The 27,781-nt window shown below is 42.0% G+C and overlaps 2 protein-coding genes across 3 annotated transcripts; one reads left to right on the forward strand and one right to left on the reverse strand.

Annotated features, from left to right (window-relative positions):
- Nucleotides 1-9,875: 9,875 nt before the first annotated feature.
- Nucleotides 9,876-21,454, reverse strand: exoc5 (exocyst complex component 5). 2 transcript variants are annotated; one of them, XM_039785967.1, is made up of 18 exons: nt 21,269-21,295; nt 20,787-20,881; nt 18,816-18,963; nt 18,514-18,708; nt 17,054-17,118; nt 16,777-16,805; nt 16,558-16,667; nt 16,281-16,325; nt 16,049-16,189; nt 15,882-15,964; nt 15,591-15,800; nt 15,314-15,461; nt 15,098-15,206; nt 13,448-13,568; nt 13,218-13,304; nt 12,986-13,094; nt 12,563-12,778; nt 9,876-11,176 (listed from the first exon to the last, which is right to left on the reverse strand). In XM_039785967.1, the coding sequence occupies exons 1-18, from the start codon at nt 21,293-21,295 to the stop codon at nt 10,988-10,990; spliced, it is 2,127 nt and encodes a 708-aa protein (XP_039641901.1). In that variant the 3' UTR covers nt 9,876-10,987. The 2 variants fall into 2 exon arrangements, with proteins under 2 accessions (XP_039641901.1, XP_039641902.1); XM_039785968.1 differs by having other exon boundaries at nt 11,039-11,176; nt 12,563-12,749; nt 21,269-21,454.
- A 95-nt stretch (nt 21,455-21,549) lies between these two features.
- ap5m1 (adaptor related protein complex 5 subunit mu 1) lies at nt 21,550-27,651 on the forward strand. The gene is made up of 8 exons (XM_039785969.1): nt 21,550-21,762; nt 21,904-22,564; nt 22,667-22,894; nt 22,977-23,116; nt 25,280-25,365; nt 25,467-25,579; nt 25,773-25,869; nt 25,949-27,651. The coding sequence occupies exons 1-8, from the start codon at nt 21,692-21,694 to the stop codon at nt 26,029-26,031; spliced, it is 1,479 nt and encodes a 492-aa protein (XP_039641903.1). The 5' UTR covers nt 21,550-21,691; the 3' UTR covers nt 26,032-27,651.
- Nucleotides 27,652-27,781: the final 130 nt, after the last annotated feature.

Below are 27,781 nucleotides of genomic sequence, written 5' to 3' on the forward strand. Positions count from 1 at the left end.
GCAAATTAGTCAGAGGCACTGCCTAAATGGATGGTGAGGGCACAGGGGGAGAGATAGGGAGTATGAGTGTGTGTGGAAATCAGCGAGGGAACAGAAAACAGAAAGAGAGGAACCTTCTCTATTTCACCATTCAGTGGTGCCTCCTATTCCCGAAGCACTTCGCCAGATCACAACCCACTAACTGATAGAGAAATAAATTAAGGAAAGGCTGCTCAAAAAGATATGATTCTGAAGAAGATTTAAGGAGTGGAACTGATTGTGCATGTCTGATTCGGGCGCTTCAGAGTCCGCACCCGGGGGGCTTGGCTTTCAAAGCTGAGTGACTTGCACGGAGAAACACTCCATTAACAAAGTTCAGCTCTCCTCTGAGCCCCAACCCCCCTCTCTTCCCCCTCACCCCCTTCTCCCACTACTGAAGACCTCTTCCAGGCAGCACAGCTTTTTTTCTAATGATGTTTTAGGGTGCCGTTCCTTAATAAGCAGGAAGAATGTACATAAGAGAGCAACCAGATGACTGAGGCATCTCCAGGCCAGTTGAAAGGATAATGCCAGTTTATTACAACTTGGGTTGTATTTTCCTAGTTTTGGCCATTATTTATTTCAGTTATTATGATAACATTGTACTCACCAAGTTAATTTCCAATACTGATGTGACAGATCCACATTAAAACAATTTGGTCAACAATGTCCAAAAGGGCCGCTGAATTAATCTTCGGCCTTATGCTAAGCTAAGCTAACCAGCTGCTGCTCTAGCTTTAGCGTACAGATATGAGAGTAATTGATCTTCTCATTTACAGTAACCTTCATCAAAAAACTGTAGAACTTCAATCTTTTGATTACCAAAAGAAATGAAGGACAGAACAATGAAAATAAGACCCAAGTTGTAATAAACCTTAACAGTTCTTTAACGGCTTTCTCTGCCTTTTTTTTTTTTTTTTGCATCAGCCCTGTCCACTTTCGTGATGGTAACAATTAATTTGCATACAGATTTACAGAATTGTGCTAAAGTTCAGAGAGACAGAGGGGCATTGAGCAGGCAGCATGGAGGAGAGCAGTAGCTTGGGTCCTGAGTCCCAGGATTAGAGTCATGGGACTAGGCAGAGGCAGGACCATTACCTCTGAGTGGAAAGGCTCAAACCCAGTGACTCCTTCTCAGATCAGATGGAGAGAAAAAGACTCAAAAAGAAGAGAGAGAAAGAAGCAGAGAGGGATAGAAGGAGGGGGTATGCGTCCGAGAAGAGGATTGCAGAAGTGCAGAGCAATTAGGTTTGGTAGGATGGGGAAGATGTGTTTTTTATGGTCAGAAGAGAGTCTCATGATCATTTTGAAAGAGTGTGTTCATAATCTCTATAGAGGGGTTACTGTGGTGAGAATGATTGTGGTAATGGAGGTCAGTTTCTGGCTGAGGAGCCTGGATGGGCCATGGCCACTAAACTTCATTTAACTTAGTCCTTCTGAATCCATCTGATATGAATCCCCTAAAAAGCTGTTCATAAATCCCTGTGTTATTCCAGTGGGGCTGTTATCACCTGAATATGTTGCAACTTTATCACTCAGCTCATGTCTACGACTCTTGACCATTAACCCCTTTAACTTGTAAATATGGCATTGGAAATATTTGAGTTTTTTTGCATGGGCGAGAAGAAGGAAGAGGAAGCGAGGTGAGTGTGGATAATCAAGCAGTCTGCAGGCATGGAGTCCAGAGATAAGTGAAAGAGTCAGAAATTGAGTGTGATGCTGAGGCGAGGGCCGGGCCCTTTATTTGATGGAGAAAAGACGAAATGGGGAAAAAGGAGAGGAGGATGTCTCTGAGGAGGAGAGATAGACGCCAGCAGAGCGAGGGACTCAGAGACAGAGAAGGGGAAAGATATGGATAGCAGGCAGCAATTACTGAGACTGACGCTCCATGTGAGTGTGTGTGTGTGTGTGTGTGTGTGTGTGTGTGTGTGTGTGTGTGTGTGTGTGTGTGTGTGTGTGTGTGTGTGTGTGTGTGTGACAGTACGTGAGGAAGAGAGGCACAGAGCGAGCAGGGGGAAGAGGAAGAGGGAGGATTGAGATCTCTGCCTGCCTGGGCCCCTGCTGACTCTCGTACAGGCAGATCACAGGCTCATCATGTCAGCTCTGTTTGTGGAAATCCTCCCTCATCAAATGACAAATTTGCTACACGTTTACCTTTATCAGATCTGGGAAGAGAGGCAGAGGAGATGAGCGAGGGGAAAAGGTGTGTGTGTGTGTGTGTGTCTGTGTATCTGTGTGTGTCTGTGTAAGTGCCTCTCTCTGTCGCTGCTACCGTCGAGGGGCCAATTACTTGCTCCTCCGAGAGCAACTCTGCCATCTCAGGCCTTTCATTCAGCCTCCCGCCCTCCTCCTCATCCTCGGAAACATCTGTCTCTGAATATGCAATGAGCGTGTCAAAGAGAGTACACCCACGTCCTGCACAAAGCTAATATTTGCTAACATCAAACCTGTCTGTTCTGCCTCTAGTGCCGTGTACGCCGCTGGAGCAGGATGCCACCGGTGCTGCTGGGAACCTCTCCCCCTCCTGCTGTAAGATTACCGGCCTTGTTACTGACACCATGCCTCGCTGCCCCCCCTTATTCTTCCACCTCTCTGCCAATCCTTTGGCCATCCTCCTCTTATCATTCAGAATGCCCCTTTTTCTTTTATCTCCTCTATTATGGTTTAATTAACAGGACTTGGGCCTCATCAGCCTTCTTGAATAAACATCAATATTGACCCAAGTTTTGCATGTCAACCTAGGCTATCTGGATTTTTATGGCTTGTCGATAATGAGTACATTTAACCTGCCTTTACGTTATTTCAGGTACATTGACTTTGCAGTTATTTATCTTTTTTTTTTAATCAATTGTTAATATATTTTCTTTTGTTTAAGCCACTGTTTTACTTCTGTTCTGAATATTTTAAATGTTTAATTATTTAATTTATGATACAACAGACCATTGTATCATGTTGGTTTAGTCCTGCAGCGGTGCAGGGTTCGAATCCGACCTGCTGCCCTTTTCTGCGTTTCATCCCCCATCTCTCTCCCACTTTCATGTCTATCCACTTTCAAATAGAGGGAAAAGCCCCCCAAAAAGAATCTAAAAAAATAAATTCATGAATATTGTTTGTTCAGCTTCAGTCTCCATGCCACTCCTCAACCCAACCACCTCCCATCCCCACCCTTCCTTCACTATTAAAAGAGTGCTCTACTGATGACATTGTCGGACTCAAGATGGACAGTTTAAAACCAAGATATCAAGATATTGATAAGATATCATATGATATAACATTTGAAGCTGCAAGGAAAATAAAGAACACCTCTTGATTGAGCCTATTGATCCTAACCACAGATAACTCTATCCATGCACTTCACCATTGATAAAGTTTCCAGCATCTTTAAAACCTTGATTTTTATTATTAACTGTCTTGACTCCCTCTTCTTGAACATTTGATTTGCTTTTGGAGATTTTGGAACCAACACTTCATGAATGAGATAGGAGAGAATATATCGAGCCAGAGAGGAGCTGCTTTGACAGGATACACTTTCTCCACACTGTCTCTGTCTCTGCTGACTGATGAAGATTAAAGAGACAGAGACACAGAGAGAGGAAGATTATAGGAGAGCAGAGATTGACTGCTAGAGAGAGAGAGAGAGAGAGAGAGAGAGAGAGAGAGAGAAAGGGTGAAAAGGGAGAGAATGGATAATAGCAGGCTAAGAGAGAGAGAGAGACAGAGAGAGAGAGAGAGAGAGAGAGAGAGAGAGAGAGAGAATTTGCATAATGTCCTCCACCACAGTAAGTCCCTGAGGCTAGCCATGCAGGATAACAGAGGACCAATACTCTTAATTCAATCTCTTTATTTTTCTAATACTTCAGAAATTAATAATTTGTCCCCATTCCACCCACAGCCACCCCCTCTCGTCCGCAAACCACCGTGAGCGTCGAGCTGAGCTGCCTAAGTTTGTAACTTTAACCCAAGAAATTGATGTGAGCAGGCCTTGAGGCAGACCTGCTAATGAATGGATATAGAGAGAAAGACGAAAGTTAAAAGATGGTCTTTTATAAAGTAATTTAAGAAAATCCTGTTAGCTGGATCAAGTACAAGAGTATAATTTCTCAAAATGGGAAAAAGAGGAGCTTTCGCGCCTCTCCCGCACACTTAATAACAAAATTAAGGAGGTAAAAAGATAAAGAGAGGGAATCAATTAGGCCAGGCCTGGTAAACAGTGCTAAGAGGGTGGGATGGCCCATGGAGGTGGGATGATGGGTGCGATGCTCAAGTGCTCACAACCTTAGGCAGCCTAATTCAACGCCACCTCCCACACTGACACCCTGGATGAGAAGTGGGCTGGGTGAGGAAACGCAGGACAGGTAGAAACACACATCTCTGTCCACACCTGCCCTCACTGCCCTCACTGTCATGCTAGATTTAAAGTTTTTTAGAGAGGAAATTATTGCAGAAGTGCAACAACACACATTTAATTTAACCATTTATTCCTAAATGAATCTTGTACATTATTTGTTTTGTACATGTAAAATTGTGTGACTCATACTAAAACATATATGATTACTTATTCCCTGTTGTAGCCTTCATTCCCTGGAATACTGCTATTTTTTTATTAGGTTCATGATGACACTATCATTCCCCTATGGTGGAGGCGTGGAGAGACACCTATCAAGTAGACAGCCTGTTAACCAGGCACTAAACACACTGGAGATAAGAGGAGATTATCAGAGTGTTATTGTTCCAAATGGGAGTCCTCTGTCACAGAGACCTGGCCAGGCTCAGTCAGTCAGAGAGGAAGAAAGGGATGTATGGATGGTACAGTATGTGGTGGTGGTGATTATTTAGGGGGAAGAGGCTCCCTCACTATCTCTTCCTTCTGTTGTAAGCATAACCTTGGCAGCACTGCCTCGGGGGCTCAAAATCAGATGAATATAGATGAGGGATATTTGACATTTGTTTTGGAAATGACACCATTGTTCAAAATATTTTAAGTGTGGATTTGTGTGTGCATGTAAATAGGTGCAAAGCAGGGGCTGTGCGTTTGATGCAATCTTTTGTTAAATCATAAGGTTTAAACCCCTTAATAGCTTTTGTTTCCCCTTAAGTAGTTTTGATAAAATCATCTTATTCCACACTGTGGGTTAGTTTCATACATATAAATCATGTATCAGCTGGTTTTAACTCTTCATAAGAGTATATGTCACTATAGATCTACAGGTATTTATTTTATATATCATACCCTGAATGGAATGTTCAAACCCATGACTTCATGCTTTTATGGCTGCATAATTTCTTTAAATGGAAATATTGTAGATGTCTTATGCATCATTTATACACTTTTGAAGGTCCACTAAAATGTAAAGATTTTGGTTGCACAACATGAATTCATAATATCTGACATTCTTGATTGGGAGTATCTCCTTTAAATATTACATTATCATTATATTGTTTTTTAGTAATTATAGGATTACCTCACACCTTGCATCTAGCAATATTCATACAGAGATACAATTATAAAATAATTTTTCCTTATAATAATATATTATATTTTTCTTCTTCTTTGGGAATAACTGAAACAATATAAAATGAAATTACAAGTAATTCCAAATTCATTTGTCAGTATTGGATATACTGTAATTAAATTACAGACAGAAAGTGGTGTAATTTTGCATTTATAATACTCACTATTTAAAATTATTTTATGTACAACTATAAACATTATATTAAATGTAAAAGACTAAATTAATAAAGTGAAGTAAATTAAAAGCAACATAAATTATTATGAAATCTTAAAAATCCAAATATATTTGCATATGCAGTATTAGATTATATCTAAACATCCAATTAATTTATCTTACATTATAAATCTCTAACTCTAATTTGCACCTTTACCTTACACTGAAATGTGACCCCTTTGACCTTATATCCTGTGTTTCACTTCTGTTTTACTTCCTCAGTAGATAAAAGCGAGGATGAATGGTCTCTGTGGGCATACCAAACACTGAGCATTATTTGATTCAGACTCCCCTGGGTGTTATGACTGAGAAATAATTGTACATATTTGTATTTGTTTCTTTTTCACTGTGGTGTGCTCTGGGTAATTCTTAATACCTTCCAGAGATTATACGGTAACTCCCAAACTCCCATGATTATAATTAAGCCTGACTTGGTTATAAAATGAGCAAATAGCAATTTAGTTTTGCATCGTGTGAGGGAGCATCTCTGTGTGTTCCTCCGTGTTCTTTACATTTCTGAATATACTTGTGATTGTGCCTGTGAGTTTGAATATGCACAGGCATTGTGTGTGTGTGTGTGTGTGTGTGTGTGTGTGTGTGTGTGTGTGTGTGTGTATGTGTGAGACTGTGTGACAGGGAAAGTGCTGCACAGGAAAGGCAAATATAGTACAGGGATGTTTGGTTGAGTATGGAGACTGCTATCATCTTCCTTCTGGCAAAAAAAGAAGAAGAAACCCCCCCACAAACATTCCCCCATCCATTCTCTTTCTCCTCCTTATTCTCTATCTTGCACTCACTCTGTTCAGCTTTTTCCCTCTCTCTTTCTGTATCACTTACAAAGGCAGCCGTTTCCTCCAAAATGAGGCCACGTACGGAAGGTATGCAAATGAAATCATTGCTCGTGGATTAGAATGGGACACCATATACCCTAAATCATGATTGTCAATCATGGCTGGGGATTAAGGGATATGGGCTCACAGACCTAAAAAAGCAACATTTCCCCCCTAAGGCAGATCCCTATTGTGAGGAGCTCTATGGAAGAGAGGGCTCCACAGGCAAGGAGAGCAACACTGGAGCACTAGTGCCCCCTTCTGTCTGATGTTCACTGCACCATTTCATCATCAAACACCAGCCAGTCTGAACAGAAATAGAGGCTGGCACACACAAGCCTATTCATTTACATTCACTGTAGCCGCAGGCTAAAGCTTGATTAGACAAATGCACATGCTTTGGTGATGCAGTGTTTCATCTTCAGTGGAGGAGAGAGAGACCTCATTTGTTTCTCTGGCATGTATGCAGGCTTGGTTCAACATCAGTGGGTTAGGAGGGCCATAGGCCTTACAAACAAACAGATGTTTGTTTGCCCTGTGAGTGAATGTGTTTAACACTGAAGTCCCTTAACCATCATAATCAATTTGTTCTTTATACTGTCACTGTGTGATTTTAATATGTTAAGGTAGAAAGTATGCATTTTTATGTGGATTTGTACTGTACATCTGCCAATTTAACAGCCAGTGGGAGTATGTTGTATGATTTTAAGCATGCATGTATATTTTATCAAGATAACAATTCAAATGTGCATTTTTGCACTTTTAATTATAATGAATATTGCTGCTACTGCTACTACAACCACTACTAAAATGATAGTCATACACTTTAATAATTATGAAGAATAGTACACATGAGTAATTTTACTTACAGCTTATTAAATAGGCTTAATTTGTGGTAAATCAGGGCTCCATATTTCGGAAACAGTGCAGCTCCTCACACAGAGACATGTTTAGTGGATTGTGTGTGCAGACCCTGGAGCCCTCAGCTAGAGTGCCAGTCTGTTCCTGTGGAGCAGTCAACCAGACAAACCCAGCCAAGAGAGAGCAAGGCACAGGCACCGAGCCAGGAAATAGCACTGGAAAACACTCCACTATGGCAGAGAATTATAGTAATAGTGTTCTTGTAGGAGAGAGTGAGTGGGGGGAGGGTGTAAAAAAAGGACAAGCACAGCAGTTTAGCATCATTAAAAGGATGGTTGTGTATGATTGCAGAAATCAAGTGAGAGTTTCATTAAGCCCCATCAGACTAGACCTTTATAATAAGAAAAGTGAGCAAAGGAGGAGAGTTGGCACCGTTCACATCCTGCACAGTGCAGCTCCCGGCTGCCCAAGACTGAAGGTGACGCGGCACCTGTGCCATTTTGGCCCCGGCATCGTATGGGCAGGAGGTCAAGGCCAGGGCAACATCTGCATCACATCAGAGCGCCTGGCTGTGTGCCAACATAATAAAAGTCTCTCACAGAGAAATCCTTAAGAATAGATTTGAAAAGGACAAAGTGCTTTCTGTGGTTACTCAGTAATCTCAACTCAACTGCACAGTATTATTTTCATGATTTAATCAAGATTTTCTTGCAGCTAAATAATCAAACAGTTGACACTGATCTGTTTCATAATTTAGGGCAACACACTCTGCAGTGTGTCTAGTCACAATTACCTGACTAATTTTAACAGGGGGATCCTTAATACCATCCCTGTCTCTCTGCTACAGCTAGACCACCTGAGTCATCTTTCCGATAGCGTAAATAAACCACCGAAATTGATACGAGCAGCCAGCACACTAAAGAGCAAATCATTATGCATCATTAGGTGAAGATTTAGTTTAAACGTGTTTAGCTGGAATTAAGCAAAGCTGTTGTTGACATGGATTGACTGCTGTAATGCTTTATTGTCAGTGCTCCAGGAGGCAGAGGGAGGGCCGGCCTAGTTGGTGTAGCAGCAATGCGCCGAAAGCAAGGATTTATGGGATGTTGGAGGACTAGCCGGGTGTGCAGAAAGAGTCGAAAGACAGGAAAGTATGGTTGGTGATTTGGCAGAGGAGACAAAGGGAGGGAGATGCATGAAAAAAGGGGAAACAAATGAGGGCATCTGTGGTCAGTGGAAAAGAGGATTGAGTTGCAGAATTTTGAATCTTAACGTGAATATGGATGTGTAAGTGTTTTTACAGACTCACATGAGAAGCTCCCATATAAATCTAAAGATCAGATGATTTGTGCTCCAAATGGCAAACATACTGTATCTTCAAGACATTTGGGTTGGGGCCTCATTGTAGGTTTAATTTTTTCCTTTTTAATTATTGGATAGGAGTCACTGTACAGGTACTAATTCAAGGCTAATCACTGTGATATTAGTAAGGTTTCCTATTATCTGAATGACTACAGGAAACATACTGAAGGTGCTTATTGAGTGTTATTGGCTTTATGGAAGGATGTGGATGAGTAAAACTTCTGCAGATGGAAAAAAGCCTCAACAAGATATAGAGTCAAAGGTGGAACATGAACAACTTGTCCGTGGTCAGTTCAACCACAGATACCTATCCCTCTCCTGTCCTGACGCCTCTGTGTTTGTATGTGTTGGCGTCTTTATGTGTCTGAATGTGTATGCAAGAGCTGCTCAAACCAATGAGTAAGAGAGGACAGTCTTATCCAGCTCTCCAGTGTTGACAGTATTACTAATCCCCTCCACCTGCTCAAACACCCACCCCAAAAAACACATCCCTCCCCCTCTTCCATGTGCCTGCACTGGGAGTCCCTGAGGCCAGGCTGCGCCTCTGCCTTCGTCTCCACACCAGTTATCGTCGCTGGCCTGGCTCCGCTCCCCCAACCCCTTCCTGCACCACGCACATTAATCGCCGCAAAAACAAATAGTTTTCAAATGTTTGGAATAGACCCACTGTTTGCATCAGGGCCTAACAAAATAATTTTTACAAGCTATCCAGTTGTGATTAGGACTGAGAGAATTGAATTTATGTGGCATTGATAATATTAATATTAGCCTAATTAATTATGTTGTTTGAACTTGCACAGCATCGTGTGTACCTTCTACACAACACTAACCAGCCGGAGCTGGAACTGAGCTCTCAGGCGTCTCTATCTGCCCTGCTCTCCCCCAGTCCATGACTACTGCACACAATTCATCAACTCGTAGATATCTAATCCCCTCTGGCTCTGCTCACTTCCTGAAGTCTAAGAAAGAACTTTACTCTGGTGGCAAGAATTCCCATGAATACATGATGACTTCCTCAGAAAGGCAGACTGTTTCTTCTCACTTTGAAAGTGACATTTGCTGAGAGGACTGGCCAAACTTTCTATACACAGCTCCCCATTTATTAAGGATGTTCAGAAGAGGGACAATTATAAAATGCAACATATTTTTAATGAGTCACTAATTAAGGTAATCAGCAGTACAGTGGGAGCAGCAGCTTTGCGTAGGAGACATTTTCAGGCATCAGGGACATGATCTGCCTTCTTGTTTTAGTGCAGAAGACAGTGACTGAGAACAAATAAGCCCTGTGTGAAGAAGTCCACTCTAGTTTGTTTCCTTAATCAGCAGAGGTGAACATGTCAATGTCCCCTGACCCAGAAACACTGCAGATCCAGCCAACAATGTCTTTGGACTGTGTGCACCACTGGATGAGCAAGTGTTGATCTGTGCAATTACAGTGACACATATTCACTGACCCATCACACCAGTCATCTTAGCCTAAGAACGGACCACCCAAACCTCCAGAGAGGTTCTCAGACCTGTTAGTAGTTCAGATCACACTTCTCTTTGATGGCCTCTTGACCTGTACTTTGTGGTCAGAGGTCAAAGGTTAGAGAGGTGGTCATGGGTCCCTTTTAGCCAGACAGAGCTCTATATCTCATGCTTGTTTGGGGCCGTCTCTGTCAGGTCCCCTGCACTTCATTACAAAGGGTAGTTGTTCCCAACACACAGTGCTACTGCACACCTTATATCTGACGTTACGGTGTGATTGTTGACAGTTTCTCTTTACAGCAGCTTTAGGGACTATACCTGTGCACAATTGCAGCCACAGAATTTTTTATGTTTGGCACAATCAAGAAAAGTTTCTTTTTGCATAAGTACAGAAATCAATGCTGTCAATTTACTTATATGTCAGGAAATCTTAGCCATGTGGATTGGTGGTGGATTAGTATTTAAAAACAAGTGAAAATCAGATTTGAATGGACATTTAAATTTCCTTAGTTTGGAGAAATAAAGAATGAACAAAGGTAAAATGCACATTTCCCACATTTAAGGAGCAGTCTCCATGATGTACAAAGCAACCCCAGTAAAGTTTGTATGCTGGGGCCAGGCTGATGCATTCTCTGAAGCAAGAATGGGTATCTCCAAGGTGCATCGTCTCATCAAAGCATGGGTTACTGGACGGAGGGCAGCGAGGTGTTGAATCAGTCATTAACTGAAGTGTCGGCCCAGTCTGGCTGAACGGTAGTCCACTCTGAGCTGGACGAAGGCGTGCAGGAGGTTTCGGTCTAGATTGGTGAGTTGCTCACCTGAACACACCTGCTTCAGGTTGTCAGGGGCAACGACCAGAAGGTTACAGAGGGCGTGGAGTGTGTCAAAGAGCTGCAGCACCAGAGGGACCTGGAGAACAGACAAGCACAAAAACTATTATACCTTGTAAACTATAAACACCAAGTTATTCCCTGCATACATGCAAGGCTGTTATGACAAATGCTCTGGTCTAAATTATAAATCACAGGTTTCATTGTATTGTGACTTAGTGAGCAAAACATGATATAAACCCTGTATCTAATGCCCATATCTCTATGGCCACAATCAGGGCTGTAGTCAAGTCCACCTATGTCGAGTCCAAGACAAGTCCAAGAACAGGACTAGTCGAGACAGAGTCCAAAGAGGTTTGAATCCAAGTAAAGACCGAGTCCAAATGAGAGACAGTAAAGACCGAGACAGAAAAAAAACAATCCTCTTCAAGACCACTTACGTACCTGTTCATAATTTTATTTATGTGATGTGAGAGACAGTATATCTTCTATTTTAAGATGATAATTTTGCTTCATTATTTGTATTAATAAAAAAAAGTGCAGGGTAACACACTATAGGATCAAATTAGACCATATTATTTACTTTAATTATAAAATGGAAATGTTCCTTATTACTTGTCCTGAAGAATCCATAGTACAAAGTGCATGCTGACATTGTGTCTGTGGCCAAAATGAAAATGACTGGAGCCTGGTGATTGAGGTATATGATGCTTATACCAGGCAACCAATGTCAATGCCCATTCTAGATGGATTTTGAATTAAGGTAATACCTGTTTACTGAATGAGCGCGCTTCATCAATGGTTTTGTTTTGAAGGAGGAAGTTACTTTAGAAAAACAGCGTATAGTGCTGGACTCGGTTGAGAACAACTAGAATATTTGGCGAGTCCAATAGCCGACAGACTCCGGACTCAAGTACTACAGCCCTGGCCACAATGCTTGAATAACATGCCCCATCTCCTCCATTCCTGCATCTACTTGTGCGTAGTGCTGATATGATTGGCCAATTAATCGTTTGATCAATCGACAGACAATTTCTCAACAAGAAGTTTTATAACTTAATCATTTTAAGTTTATCAAATTAAAATGTCAAACATTTGAAGGTTCCAGGGTCTCCTACGTGAGAATTTGAATTTTTTTGTTATAATTATCAAACCTTTTTTATAAACTACCTTTTAATAGCTGTCACAAAATAAACAATAGGACACTGACCCCTTAGGCTCTGGGAATTTGCGATTTGACATTTATAGACTTATGATTTAAACCAATTGATCAAATAATCAATGATGAAAATTATTTTAGCCATTTTAAGTTGCAGCCCTTTTTGTACATATTTGTAAAATTAACAATTAGAGCATTCACCTAAATTGACCTAACCTAATAACAAACACAACAAGGTTCTTTGCTGGAGGAGCCATGTTTTGCCCTGTGACCAGTGTATCCTGGACCTATGCCCCCCCTGCTCACCCTGAAATCCTTGGCGCATCGTCTGTATTCAGCCACATCGCAGATGGCCAGCATGCCTCCCATTGAGCTGTAGCTGTACTGCTGTAGGTGCTCGTGGATGAGCCGGTGGAAACGAACGCCCAACTCCGTCAGCACTGTGTCCACATTTTTCCCATCCATGGACTTCCGCACATGCTCCACCTGCCGACTGACGTAGACGCATACCTTAGAGCAGGCCTGCCAGGCGGGAAGAAACACAGGGACACATGGACAACATATTGGCAAAACAACTGACAAAAACCAAAAGGCATTTCAAAAACTTTCAATGCTTATTCTAAGAACAACAAGATAGTCAGATGTAAGTGATTTGCAAGTTACATATGCTGATTTGTTTTGCTTTGCATGTGATCTCAGTGGTGGAAGCTGAGGCCTTGTATCTCTTACTGTAGTGTACTGGATCATGACGTTGTTCTCGTCCTCAGGCCTGAAATCAGTCTTCTTCTGCTCGGTTGTCAAGATGTGCTTCATTTGTCCCACCATGCAGTTTATTGTTCTGTGTGTAGCAAAAAAAAATACATTGGAAAATGTTTTAAAGACCACTGATTATTCTGTTATTAGTTTTTGTTTGCCCGTATGAAACACATTACACGTAAGAGCAATTTGTAAACATACTGACCTGTCGATTCCTGTGTCCAGTTTTACTTCCATCTGTTCAATCACCTCTTTCTTCTTGTGCAGGCACTCTGCCAACTTTGGAGATGAGCTGGAGACATACATTTTAAAAAGGTAAAATCAAAGTTCTACCTTTAATCAATCTAAAAATGATGTGATGATGAGAGGCAGTGGCAATAGAATAACCAAATACTGTGGAATTTATATGATTTTAAACTTTGACCAAGAACTGACCTTATTAGAGGCATGAGCTGATCATTAAACTGCTTGTCAAACAAGTGGAAGATAGAGTTCGCCTGTTGAACGACATCCAGGAAGTACAGGTTGGCATTCTTGGCATCTGATGAGGGAATTGCTGTAGATCAAAGAGAAAATGGAGAGAGGAAAAGGCCAGAAAAAAACCCAAAAGGGAAAGGATACATCAATAGGATTCACATAGGGCAGAAATCCACTGTTGCCTGCTCTATATGGGTTGATACCACATAAATATGACATAAAAACATTTACAGCAATGTTCTGCTTCTGCATCAGACAGTAAAGAGAAAGCAATCGAACTACGGGGACATCAGTGTTGCATTCTTTGATGAAGAATATACCTTATGAATTGAGCACTGGGAGATGAATAAACATGTTTAGTTCCACTGTAGCTGCCTGAAAACGATAAGCTAGCTCCTGTATTCAGCCACATATAGAATGAAAGAAATGCCACAGAGGCACCACCTGCTGTGCATCAAGGTAACTTGTATCATTAAATGGTATCCATAGCAACAAGCATCATCTGGTTCAGGACAAAGTAAAAGGGTATTAACAGTAGTAGGCACATGTAACTTCCCTGACAGTGTATTATTTTATGTAGTATCTATGGATGAATGGCAGTACCCATATGTGAATTTTACAGCATGTGTTTTCCTTCAGGTGACAAAGGCAAAACAACTGTGGTGACATCGCATGATGCCTCTTCATCAGAGCAAGACCGATTAGGTTCCTCCACATGCAGGTCAGAAATGGAGCTATACTGTATAATAAATATATATATATTGGCCAGATATTTGCCTTTGGTTAGTCATGAGTAACTGGTAAGTACACAAATAAAAAAGCCACTTTAGAATCTACATAGAGAACCATCTGTTCCAAACTCTCACTGGATTTACAGACAAATAGAACCACTGACCCAGTACATTGCTTCCCAGTTGTCCATCTTGTGTTTTTACATTACATTACGTTTCATTTAGCAGACGCTTTTATCCAAAGCGACTTACAATTGCTATACTGTATGTCAGAGGTTGCATGCCTCTGGAGCAACTAGGGTTAAGTGTCTTGCTCAGGGACACACTGGTTGATGTATCGCAGTGGGAATCGAACCTGGGTCTCCCACACCAAAGGCATGTGTCATATCCACTGCGCCATCACCACCCACTAAACCTTTGTTCTTTTACAAATATGTGCTCATTACATTATTACATGTCATTTAGCTGATGCTTTATAATTGTTATACTGTATATCAGAGGTCGCACACCTCTGGAGCAACTACAACTGGACAGTAACAACTGGAGTGTTCATGTAATACATGATAACTTGCTGTGCTGTGATTACAGTATCATCCAACTTGCATGGAGTTGACTGCTGTTATCTACAGGAAATGTTACTTTAGGAGTTGACAAGGACTACCTGAATGCACAGTTAGTGTTAGTCTCTATGACACTGGACTGTCTCATCTAGAAAGGAGACATAGGCTGAGTCTGGCCTTTGGGCCCTGTGAAGTACACACATTTGTGGCCTGCATCCCTCAAAGATTCCATTCCCTGATTTGGGACATAGCTAAAGTGAGCATCCAAACATACAGCGAGTACAGGTTACGGTTATAATGAGCTGAATTGGATATACCCGAGAGGCCAATCTCTAGGGCGTAGTCGATGTGTTCCACACACAGATGGTCAACCAGCAGCAGGAAGATCGAGAAGGCGTTCTTGGGCAGGTCTGAAGGATCTGAAAGCTGTGTGACCCCAAACAGAAAGAAAGGGAACACATTTAACTGTTTTAGCCAAGCAGGATTTTCTCTCTAAAACTGCTTTTCTCAGCAGAAAAAAAAAAAAGCCTCACCCTGTGGCATCTCTCAAAGGCATGACGCGTCTCCTGCAGCAGGTTGACAACGAGCTCTGGGGACAGAAAGGTCTCCCCATGGGTGTCTATGACAGGGCCGAGGGAGAGGTTTGTGCGCTGTCTGATCCGCTCCTTCAGTTCTTGGATACTGCAGAAAGACACAGATGGTGATTATTTTGTTACACCATTATTATTTTTATTCTTCTGTAAAACATATTCAAATAATTAATCCTAATGGGTCCTGATGTGGGGAAAAAAGTGAGATCCAAAATCTGACCTTCCGGTGCCAATTAGGCGTTTCTGGTGATTCTTAGAGTCGTAGTAGCGCTGCAGAATCATGGCACCTCGAGAGCGAAGGTATTCCCTCTCCATATCAATGTAGCTTTCCAGGTATGAGGAGAAGATGCTCTTTATCAGCTTGGACAGGAAAGTGTGCTTGTCTGAGCCCAGGTTGAACTCTGTCAGCTTGGTGGCCAATGCTGTGGTCCTGAAAAATGTGTAAAAGTGTAAGCAGTAAGGTTACTGTGTAGACAGGAAGTGAAAAAATATGTGCGATAGATATGAATACCTGGTGTAAAGGTCATAGAGGTTCTTGAGGTACTGTTCTACATCAGAGTGTCGAGTCTCATCCAGTTTTTCCTTAACGTGGGCCTGCAGACACAAATGTGTCAAATGTAACATGACAAATAAGGCATGTCTACATAAAACTAACCAAATGAGAATTAATAGAAATACCTGTAATTTGTTTTCAAAGATGTTCTGGATGAGTTTGGCCATAACAGTCTCTGGGCTGCTGAAGACCTCGCCCACCTGCTTGTTGACCCTCTGGCAGAGGACCGCAGTGTCCTCAAACACATCATTCCTCAGGTAGGCCCCCTATGGAGACAGACAAAGGGTTAACCAGGAGTCTGTGGATAATACTGACCAACAAACAAGTGGAATATTATGTATAACTTTTTACACTCACTTCCTGACACTGCTTGATATAAACATCCACACAGTGTGCATAGCCCTTGAACCAAAAGATACAGAAGTTACTTTTCTGCAAGATTACATCACTTAAGGGCAGATCCAAAGCAACATTTAAAGACGAAAAAGAAGAAAACTTGCATGTTGGTATAATTAGTATAACATGTATGAAGCGAGTGACTATCCCAATTATCAAAGACTGATGGTTAAATGTGGACTAAAAATCAAACGTAGACATCAAAAATGATTTATCAAATATGATTCTTCCAGGTCACCTTGAAATGTAATAGAACCGCTGCCACCTCCCGCATACGTCCAATCTCACCCCTGCGCTGGGCAGCTGTGAACTCCTGGATTAACTGTCGCTCCAGGTCATGGTACTTACCTGGGTAGTAACACAAAAAAACACAAACAAAGACAAAACCATATTATCATTTGTAGCTAACTTCTAGTGTGTTTATAATAGGGTAATGATTAGTTTTTTATAAACTTACTTGCAATTTTTGCCTTGACATCTGCAAATCTGTCAGAGGAAAAGATCATTAATCTTCAAGGAGACGATTACACATTATATCCCAATATACATTTTAAAAAGTAAATGTGTGTTTAATTTCTAGAAACATATTATGATACTGAATTAAAATACTATAATACTCAATATATCCTGCAGTGGGTTTACACTGTGAGGAGTAGTCTACATCACTAATACACCACCTTTCCCTTGTTTGACAGTGCTCCTGTCTAAAGCTGCCTCCAGGATGCCTGACTCACCTGTCGAATGGCAGCTCCTGGGCAATGAGATGCAGCTTCTGAATTATATCAGCAGCCTCCTTAATCTGAAGGAGAGACAGAAAGAGTGAGTGTGAGAGAGAGAGCAAAAGTCAGGTGAGTGAGGCAAAAAGAGCACGACAGGACCATGAGAGGGGACATCTAGACAGAAAGCTGGCAGGCCGCCGGCGGTGTCTCCACTTGGGGATCATCATTTTAGAGCTGCCCTCCTCCACCTCCCCATGTTGAACAGGGAGCTGATAACAGACAGGCTACGCTCACCTGGGCATTGGCAGCAGCAACGGCAGCAGTCCTGACTTAGCAGCACATCCAACTCTATACTGGCATGCCTTTTATGAATGGGCTGTAATCCCACAGGAGTCTAAATCGCCTTCAATAATCTGTCCGGCCAGGGATATCTGTCTTAAAAAAGGGGGCCCTGTCGACAACCCCCCTCCCCTCGCCCCTCCTGACATACACACTGGCTGAAAAAGCCTCAGACCTACGAAAGGCCCGCCGTCCGCAACTCCTCTGTTCCCGCAGATGCCTGCCTCAGCTAACATCATTACTCTGCTCCCGTGAGGAGGATCCAGCCTTTCTGCTCGGCGAAGGTTTTCTAAGTATCTGTCCCCCAGCTAAGATTAGCTAAATCCCATGTAAGTAATGTAGCCGTCTCCCTGCAGTCAGGGTTTAGCAGCACTTGTCTCCACGCTGGCGGCCCAGCCCTCCCTTTCAGAAGGATTAGCAAAGCCATCCCCCTTCAGCTATTCACTTGCAGCTTTCCTCTTTTCCCCTTGTCTGGAGGTATGCTCAGGAAAAGGAATCTGGCCAGATATTTCTGCATGCCTTTCCTGAAAACTAGCTCCATCTCCAGCTCTCGTCTCTGGGATTGACCCCCAGACACGCTGCTCTGCATCCACTAATGATGTTGCTACTAACAGGAATTAATCTAAAGCATCCCAATTTCACTACTGTAACTAAGAAAACGGCAAAATATAACTTTCAGGGGTCACTTGTCTAACATCAACATGGTCCCTGTGTCAGCAGGAACTAAGTAAAAGTGTGCATCTCATCTTCCTGCATGCATGTTATTACCACCCTTACATGTACCATAATGCCACAAGCTCTATGCTGCTGTAACGCAACACAAAGCTGAGGACCAACCAAATTTTCACTCCCAGAGAACTTTCTGTAAATGCAATTAGGGTTGACATGAGCATGTTGACATCCATGCTAGTCAATCAACCAGCTATTGTCAGACAGCAAATGACAGTTTATTAATCCAAATTAGCCGAGGGATCCAACTAAAGGGATGAGTTTGACAAATTAATATGGATGGTTTACCTCATAATCCTGTTCATTCTCACCTCCAGCAGTGTCACAGCGGGGGTCCTCGTCAATGGTCACATACACACACACACCTCCACTAGAGTGAATGGAAGGACCGTATGCAGAATGCTCACCTTGTCTGGGTTATTGAAGACGTCACTGCGTAGGTCTCCATCCAAGAACTCGTTGAAGTAGGTCATCAGACGCTGAGCTTCCACAGCCCTCTGCCGTGGCGTGTTTACCCCCTCCAGCTGGTCGCCCAGGTGACAAACCTTGGTTGCCACATAGCTGATATGCTCATCAAGCTCCTGGAAATGCTGAAAGGCCACCTGAATTGACAAATAGCAGAGGAAATGTAATGAAAAGAAGCAAAAATAACTTAAAAGTTTAAAGACATTCAGATGGGTGTGAATCGCTGCTTGACCATACAACACACCTGGTTGCTTCTCTGCAAGTCTTGAACTTTGTGGGCAAATTCCTTGGCCTCGCGGTGACACTGATGCTCAAGCTTCTCCACCCGCCGCTGGATCTTCTCATCCAACTGCTTCAGCTCTTCTATGTGGTTCTCAAATTCTTCCAACAGCCTATAAAAAAAAAAAAAAAAATAAAAAACAGAGAAAAGAAAGACTGTAGATCTTCACAGTGGTTTAATCAGCATACACTACAAGTAAAACAAAAACAAAATGCTCTTACTCTGGAGGCCTAATTGGGTACCACAAGGTTAACTCTGTCCCACTGACCTCGCTGTTATAGTTACAGAATAGTGCCGGAGGCTTAATTCCTGGGTCCCCAGACTTAAGAAGCTCTGAAAACTAGCAACTTCGTCAGCTGCATTTTAAGTGCCATCACGACTGCAGAGCAAATGTTCTAAGTCAGCACCACATTTCACAGAGTAGGAAACATCCCAAAATGATGAGTGTATAATCTCTTGACTAATTCCCTCAGCACTGGCTACAGCTTAAAGACATCTCCCATCCCTTCCCAATAGACACTCATTCCCTGGCTGGTGACTCACAGTATGGTGGCCTCCACAGATATGTTGTCTCTGACTCTTCGCTAAGAGCTTCCGAGGAGGTGGTGGCAACGGTTTTGTGGAGGAAGTAGATAAGGCAGGATGGATCCACAGTATAGTTAAACTGTTATGGCGTTTTTGCTTACAAGAAATAACTCGGTCCCCAAGTGTAAACATAACAAACAAGCAGTGAAAATACCATGAAACAAAATCTTAAACATAGATATTTGCTTTTTTTCCCCAACCCAACCATCAAAAACACTAACTTAGTATAGAAGAGACCAATATGAGCTTTAGTAAGTGCAGGAGGACGAACTCAGTTTTACTCTGAGTATTTAGCAAGTTGATATGGACAACTGCAAATAAATAAATCTTAATTTATTTTAAAAGACTTTCAACTTAAAAAAAACCCCATCTAATTACACATCTTATTATGTTTGGAAAGCTGAAACCAAAAGTGTACTCTTAACCCCTTTAAAATTTGCCAAGAAGTGCAGACAAGGCTGTAGTTAGAGCAAAAAAGGCTTTGGCAGGCTGTGGTAAAGACCATTATATATGTGAATAGAGATGGGTATTTTCTGGTTTATTAGCATGACTTAACCTGATAGAGGAAGAATATTTTATTGTCAACATCTATTCAACTTTATTGATAAGACAGTAATAAATCATACCAATTATCGCTCTGTTGTACATTGGGATTGTGTAAAAACATTGGTGCATTGTTTTTAAATTAATATGAGACAGCAAAAATGTATTTAGTAACTAGGTGAGACATTGGCAATGATTTTCACCGAAATTGTCACCAAAGTTAAGGGTTAAAACCTAGACACTGAATTTAGCTTACGATTCGCAGTCTTCGATTCGACAGTTAAGGTTAAGGGAAACACCTTACATTGCTGAGCGACTGATCCTTCTTTTTTGCACCTCTTACTGTTGGGAAAGCCTGTTAGATATTTTAGGTAAAGCATTAAAGCTGTCTGAAACCGACTTTAAAGATTTGTGAAAGGTTTATTCTATTTGTGAAAATGCAATAAAAAGGGAGATTTCACAGTTTTTTTCACATGAAGCCCAGTTTGAAAACCACTATACCTAGACCTGTCAAATCAGGACTACATTATCACAGAGAGGCTAAAGATTATTTAAAACACAGTTTCGGATTTGAGAAAGCTTTATTCTATTTGTGAAAATGCAGTAAAGGGAGATTTCACATCAAGCCCACACTGGACCAGGTTAAAGTAAAAAAAAAAACACTCTACCTAGACTTGTTAAATCAGGACTACATTATCCCAGAGAGGCTAAAGATTCTTTAAAACATATATTCTACAGAGTTACTGACTGATGTTCAGGGAAAGGAAGAGGTGTACAATAAATGTGAATGAAAAACGCCAACAGTACCTTTTAGGGTCAAATGCCTCAGCTCCTCCTTTGGAGCCTCCTCCAGGTGTCCTCCATGCCAACCTTTCGATGTACTCATCTGCATCAAAGGGCTCCTGAGGGTGAGAGGAAGTGATGAGTGTACTGGTCATTACCACACACACAAAAAACAGCAAAACTCCAGCTATTATATAGAAGAATAGACTTAACCTAACGTTACTACACACTGCACGTTTTACAGCATTTTTTTTATTTTTTACTTACTGCACACTAACGTCTAACGAACAGTCAATAACATTAATCAGAATAACAATAAACTATATGCGTCCCTATTCTTTCTATCTTACGACAGCTGTGTGGGTAATTGTTAGCTAATCATCTATAACGTTACACACTCAGGAGAAATGAGCCAGTACCGTTAAGCTACCGTTAATGATAGTTAGCAACCAAACGTTAGCTAGCCTGACAGCTAACACAGCTCTCCGGTGCAGCAGTCATTTTACCTCGAACAGCTGAGCAGTTGTCGCCATGTTCAAGATTCAGCTGGCGGCGTAGTGAAATGCAATTTAGAGGAAGGAGCTCAGAGTCGGTAATACCACCGACTTCCACATGGATTTGCTGATTTCGTACAGTTTTGCCCTTTGTTGACAGCTAGCTGGTTAGCAGTCCAGCTTCCTGTATGGGTGGAGAAGGGTGGGAATAACTGCTTACAAGTGCGCAAGCGCTAATGTCGTGTGATTGGTGGTTATTGTCACATGAGACAGCAGCAGGAAGTAAGTTGCTGCGTTAATCAAATTCATACAGTGTTCTCTTAATACATCCATGATACAGTGAGCAATATCTCTGAACTCCACGATAAGATGCGAATATTAATATTGAAGTCACAGAATAGTCTGTAAATTGAAGACATCAGTGCAGCCGGACAAATGAGTGTGCGTGCTTTGTGGATTATTTCTCACGAGAATAAGGGAGAAAATGTGTCAATACGCTTTACAAGGTATGTTATATGAGTTATATTGGCTCTAATATTCCACTTCCTGTTTACAATAATGTAGAAGGCCTAGCAGCGCTCTAATGTCGTAAAATCTCTGCTGTATGCAGTGTTTTGTAATGTGTTTCTTGTGTCTCCCACCCACAGGAGGTTTGCTACTGTGGAGCACCGTGCAAAGATCCTGGCAGGTTCCTCATATAGAGCAGTCCCAGAAGACAACACTGTGCTGCAGCTCCTGCTCACTGAGTTGGGGCTTTCAGAGTCAGACAAATCCTATGTAGCTCTCAGAGATGATTGCCTTCATCGTCAGCGACTACCAGCCCTGGAGCTGCGGGTAGATGGTCCTGGAAAGGGATTTCTTTGGCCAGTGTTGGTCATCTCCCACGGGCCTCTTACCCTAGCTTGCCTGCCTTTAGTGGATGTCCCTGCAGAGCCACGGCCACCCCTTGCCAGCCTGCTGTCTGTCTCCCAGGGCCTCACACTCTTGGCAGGTCTGCAGACTTTTCTCCTCGGCTCAGGGGGTAAGCCTGATAGCGAGGGGCTGGCCTCTCGCCTGGCGATGCTGCCCTCTGTACTCTTGCAGGTTTGTCCACTTGGCACACCCCTGGATGTTCCACTACTGGGGGCACCTGCTACACCCACAGTGCCCACTCCTGCGGGGAACCAGAAGCAGCCAGCCTGGAAGACGGGGCTCCACCGCGGTCGAGCTGTGGTGAACGTAGCACTGATAGAAACAGTGCGCTCCATGCAGTATGGTAACCGGAGCAGACAGGACCTGTGGGATGTTTATGGCACTGTGACATGCAAAGTAATGGCACAGGTGTAAAGGAAAGCAAACAATGTTTTAAGTTTTTTTTTGCCTGTTTCCATTATTTTTCTAAGTTCTACTTTTTTGTCCTTCTGTCAACAGTGTGAAGTGGAAGGGGTGCTCCCAAATGTAACAGTGACCCTCACACTGCCACCAAATGGTTCTCCACTACAGGACATCCTGGTCCATCCTTGTGTCACCTCACTGGATTCTAGTATCCTGACTGCCAGCAGTGTGGATAACTGTGATGGCTCAGCTTTCTCTGGGCCATATAAATTCCCCTTCTCTCCTCCTCTGGAGCCTTTCAGACTATGCAGCTATACATCTCAGGTATAAAACATATATACTAACATATTTCTAATCTTACACATTAGTGCTAATGTCTCAAGTGATTCCTGCGATTTTTCATTAGGTCCCCGTTCCACCTATCCTTGGTTCGTATCAACTGAGGGAAGAAGAGAACCAGCTGCGTGTGTCAGTAACCCTTAAACTTCATGAGAGTGTGAAGAACAGCTTTGAATACTGTGAAGCACACCTGCCATTCTTTAACAGGTACGCAGCACAAGGTGTAATCTTTTAGATCAGAGCACCTGTCAGTGTTTGTTTCCTGTAGAGCAAAGAGGTTTAATGCCTCACAGTCCATGCTGATATCCGATCCAAAATCAAGGTAATTTACAGATTAGTTTTAGTGTTTACAATATTAAGAAAACTATTTTATGACAAACTAAACAACACCATTCTGTTTTAGAGCCTGATAATTATAAATTCATGTAGTTGGATTAACCAATCTAATTAAACGAAGGTGAAAAATATACATTTTTATTAACTGATGTTTGCTAGATATGCTGGCAAACTAATGTCAAACTAATTCCAGCTGGCAATCAAGTAAAAGCATCAAATGACTACGTTTACAAGCTGTCAATTTTCGGGTTATAGTCGGGTTAAGGTCACTATTCGGGTTTCTGAAACATTCGGAATAACCCGTTTACATGCGTGAGCAGAGAGAGTTACTCCTGTATACATGGAATTTGTAATCAATTGGCAATATCCCGACGTATCCCCTCGAGATATGTGTATATCTGGACGTAGCCTACGGACAACCTTAAGACGCAATAACTTTTCGGTCACCTTCTTATAAATCTCACTATCTCGGTACTTTCTGCCGTCAACAAAAGACATTATATTCATGGTTTTCACTAGCCTGACGTGGTCATACTCAGATTCTAGTCAGAATATGAACTTCCCGACCTCGAATTTTGTGGGCGGGGCTAAGTTCGGCTGGCATCCAGGCTAGGTTTTCACCACACTAATAAAGAAATTGGTTTCCTCCTCGCACCAAAAAGTGTGGTGCTGTGCTGCGTCTCGCCATGTTTACTTCTTGTTTACTTCCGGTATACTGCGTGCAGGTTTTCTGCATTGACATATATATAACTATATTATTATAGTATATAATTATTATTATAACTATGTTTTCTGGCGCATACAAGAAGTTCCTCTACTCAAAAGACCAAGATTCCTTGCGAATAGAACATGCGCAGAACACAAATCAATGTTCCTTTTGATGGGGATATGCCGATACGCGTTTACATGACCAAAATTTCGGGTTAGAAAAGGGGTAACCCAGGTAGCATATTCGGGTTTTTAAAAACCCGAATATGAGCATATTCGGGTTTTTGCCGGTGTTTACATGGCCGTGCGCGACCGGGTTATTGCTAATATTCCGGTTTTGAACGGGTTATTGGCTGCATGTAAACGTAGTCAATAATTCAACTGTTCAATTATATTTATAATTACGGTAATTATAAACACCACTTATTACACTAGTGACCTATTGATTTGATCTGTTGCTGAAAACATTTTCTTCCATTATTTATAACAGTTTATCTCTTTTATTATAACTTTAGTTATTTCTTTCACATGGGGCTTTTGTAAAATGGAACAGAGCCATCTTCCATCCATATATAAACACCTGCACTGGTCTCATCACAGTGCACTAAATAACTTGCCTTAGCTAAATAAATGAGTCCTCCAACATCCAAGTCATAGTAACTTAGTAACCTAATCCACAAGTCTCAAACTCTTCTCGCAGCATGGTGGCCCAATGGTTAGCACTGTGGTCTCACAGCAAGAAGGTTCTGGGTTTGAGTCCAGGTCGTCCGAGCCTTTCTGTGTGGAGTTTGCATGTTCTCCCCATGTTTGCGTGGGTTTCCTCTGGGTGCTCTGGTTTCCCCCACCATCAAAAAACATGTACTGTTATGTAATATATAATACATGTTTTCATGTCTCAGATCTGGAGTTGGTCCCTGGCCACTGTAAATGGCTGCCCACTGCTCCCTTGAGGGATGGGTTAAATGCAGAGAATTAATTTTGCCACATGTATGTGTGTGTAACAATAAAGTACCTTTACCTCCATTATGTACAACCATATGATAAAATACTCCTCAACACAATTTGCAAAAACATCCCATGTTTCACTAAAAACCCTTAAACGCATCTATTTTATCAGTAGACCATTCTGCTCTCCAGTTCATACATTAAATACACTTACAGTACACTGTCGCTGTGGGTTTTCTTGTAGAGCAGCATGGATAAAACTCTCCTGTGTCAAATCTGTTTTCATAAGTTGCCTCCCCTTTGCTTGAAGTGGTTGAACTCAACCACTTTAATCAGTATGTTTGCACCAACATCTGCATGTCGGCTCTGCGTCTTGTGCAGGGATCAGATGGGTGTTGTGGATGTAAAGGTGAGCGCCGGACAACTGGACGTTTCAAAGGAGAAGAACCTGTTGGTCTGGGGCCTGGGTAAGCACTCTGCTCCTGAGAATCAGTGTTTAAAAAATCACTTTAAAGCTGTATATTTGAAAAATAAACTAATGAGTAGTTTTGTCCTCACTCATATTTAGGACAAAAGTTCCCTAAATGTCGTGAGGTCACAATGGAGGGCAAGATCAGCTTTTCTGGGCCGACACCAGGACCTACTGACCCCCTCTGCACAGAACTTACAGCCTATATCAAAGTAAGTGAATATGTGTGGTAATAATCAGTTTGTTTATTTATAGCTACAGCATGTTGCAGCAATTATTAAATGCATAGGTCTGGCAATGCAAGACTATTAAACGGCTAATGATAATGTCAAATGTATAAGGGATCCATTAATATATAATCATTAATTTGCAAAGTGATGAACACTTCAAACGTTATCTTCACAGTTGTATTTCAAAGTGCCTGACATGACGCTCTCTGGGTGCTGTGTGGACCAGCATTCAGTGCAGGTTTATTCCTCTGCCAAACCACGGATTGTAACATGTAAGCTTACAATAGGTTTTGTATGAAATATTAGGCTGTATGCACGTTTTCTGAAACTAAAAAATTGTCTTGTTTTCAGCCCGAGAACTTCAATCCAAAGAGTACTTCATATGGAATTCAACAGGAACTGCTCCGGTAGCCTCTGGGCAGATGATGCTGTAGCATGGATACATGAAGAACAGCACGGTGGAAAAGTGCTCAGTTCACTATGCTGTAACAGGACTGAAGACTGTCAAGCATATACAGTGATCCAGGCCAGATATGTGACCCTGTAAATTGAAATTGTTACTATCCTGTTGTTACTGCAGATCTTACAAATGATAGGACATATACATAACAGTCAAAATTATTGTTATCAAACAATTACATGTAAAAGACCTAATCATATTGCTTTCACTGATCCTTTTTTTTTTTTTAAATACCTGCCTCTGTCATCCGACTTCTTTTATCCCCCAACCTTCACCCTTCCTCAAATTTATCCCATTGCTGACACAAGGGCCACCCCTCGCTCTGACAGTCCCACTTCAGTGACTCTCCATCAGCCGGATAATTAGCAGCTGGGGCCTTGTCATCAGCTGTTGTGGGCCTGGAGGAGAGGGGTGGCTGGGTTGTGAAAGGCCAGGCTGCTCTGGCCAGTGTCTTGGCTACTAAAGGCTCCTCTTTTAGAGCTGGCAGGAGTCCTCGCCCCCTCCACCAGTCACTCCCCCACCCTTTTGACCCCATCCCCGCCCTGTCAACTAGTGGCTAGTTCAAACACTCAACCTCTCCAGCCAGACTGTGATTGAGCGCTGACCCTCTGGCCCTCTGAGGATTTAAAGCAGGCGCTCGCATTCAGCAAACAGGACCTGCCTAATTGGTGAAAAAGTCACAAGGATGGGAGTGGTTGGGTCGCCTCTTAAGGTTGCATAGGTGCCTTAACTTAATTAATGTGTATTATTTTGATCTTAATTGTTGTAACACAAGTGTCAGTGCAGACATCCCTTTATAATCAATACTTAATTATGATGAAATTATTTAAAGAGGGGCATGTGGTTCCACTGGTTTCTCACTGTTAACTATTGTTTTACCTGAACTGTGATGAGTTTCATACTAACTGTTATATTTTTACTATTAAAGCTCCACCTCAGTGTATTAAGGTAAATGAATAACCAGCCGATGAAGGGTTAAATCAGATGAAATGGTGCCCCACTATTCCACAGCAGCCAGACTCCTCTGAGTGCCCTCATTGTCTGCTGTTGGCCTCTTGTGCCCCTTGCTGGTCCAAATGCTACATTCTCACGTGGATTTCCACTCTGAAGGCTGACCATGACAAATCCTCTGTCAATTGGAACCAATTGCTCACACGGCATCCTTCACCTTCTTTTTATGTAGCAGTACGGAGTGGCAGACACCGAGACCTCTCGGCTCTCCCCCTCCACGATGATTTGGCTTTAAGGCCCAGTGTGTGTGGCTAGCGAACTGGAAAAGGAGAAGTTTTTTGAAGAGTTGGGGCACTCTAAATCTCCTCAGTATCCCAATATGTGGTCAGTCTGGCTCCTCAAGTCTGCAGTCAGTGGCCTCTCACTGGCAGACTTTGTTGGTTGATTGAATGACTTGCTAAGACTTGCTCATTTTAATGTGTTGCTCTGCTCCAGTGCCTTCAACTCATACCTTTCGGTCTTTAAGTCTACAGTGTTTTTCAGAATCAAATTTAAATTAATCATTTATTTATTTCATGATTGTTGATTAACACAACAATAATCTTCAAAATAACACAGGCCAAAATAAATTTGTGAAAGTAAAGCAGCTGTGTGGATTGTCATAAATTATGTTAATATATTACATGGTTGCATAGCCTTACATACTCAAAATTATTGTATATACCAAAACATTAACTGAACTATTATATTATTAGCACTGCAACTGGTATACA

This window comes from Perca fluviatilis, chromosome 20 (genome assembly GCF_010015445.1).
Source record: "Perca fluviatilis chromosome 20, GENO_Pfluv_1.0, whole genome shotgun sequence".
In the NCBI taxonomy this organism is placed as follows: domain Eukaryota; kingdom Metazoa; phylum Chordata; class Actinopteri; order Perciformes; family Percidae; genus Perca; species Perca fluviatilis.

Bases quoted from the DNA above. Each gene is read 5' to 3' on its own strand.
- exoc5 (XM_039785967.1), bottom strand. From the start codon at position 21,295: ATGGCGACAACTGCTCAGCTGTTCGAG. The intron at 16,190-16,280 runs GTGAGTGTAAAA...CTGTCTCCATAG, and splicing joins ATATCAAGCAGTGTCAGGAA to GGGGCCTACCTGAGGAATGA. The intron at 11,177-12,562 runs GTGAGCAGGGGG...TCTGTTCTCCAG, and splicing joins GATGCGCCAAGGATTTCAGG to GTCCCTCTGGTGCTGCAGCT.
- ap5m1 (XM_039785969.1), top strand. From the start codon at position 21,692: ATGAGTGTGCGTGCTTTGTGGATTATTTCTCACGAGAATAAGGGAGAA. The intron at 25,366-25,466 runs GTAAGCACTCTG...ACTCATATTTAG, and splicing joins CCTGTTGGTCTGGGGCCTGG to GACAAAAGTTCCCTAAATGT. The intron at 25,580-25,772 runs GTAAGTGAATAT...TTATCTTCACAG, and splicing joins AACTTACAGCCTATATCAAA to TTGTATTTCAAAGTGCCTGA.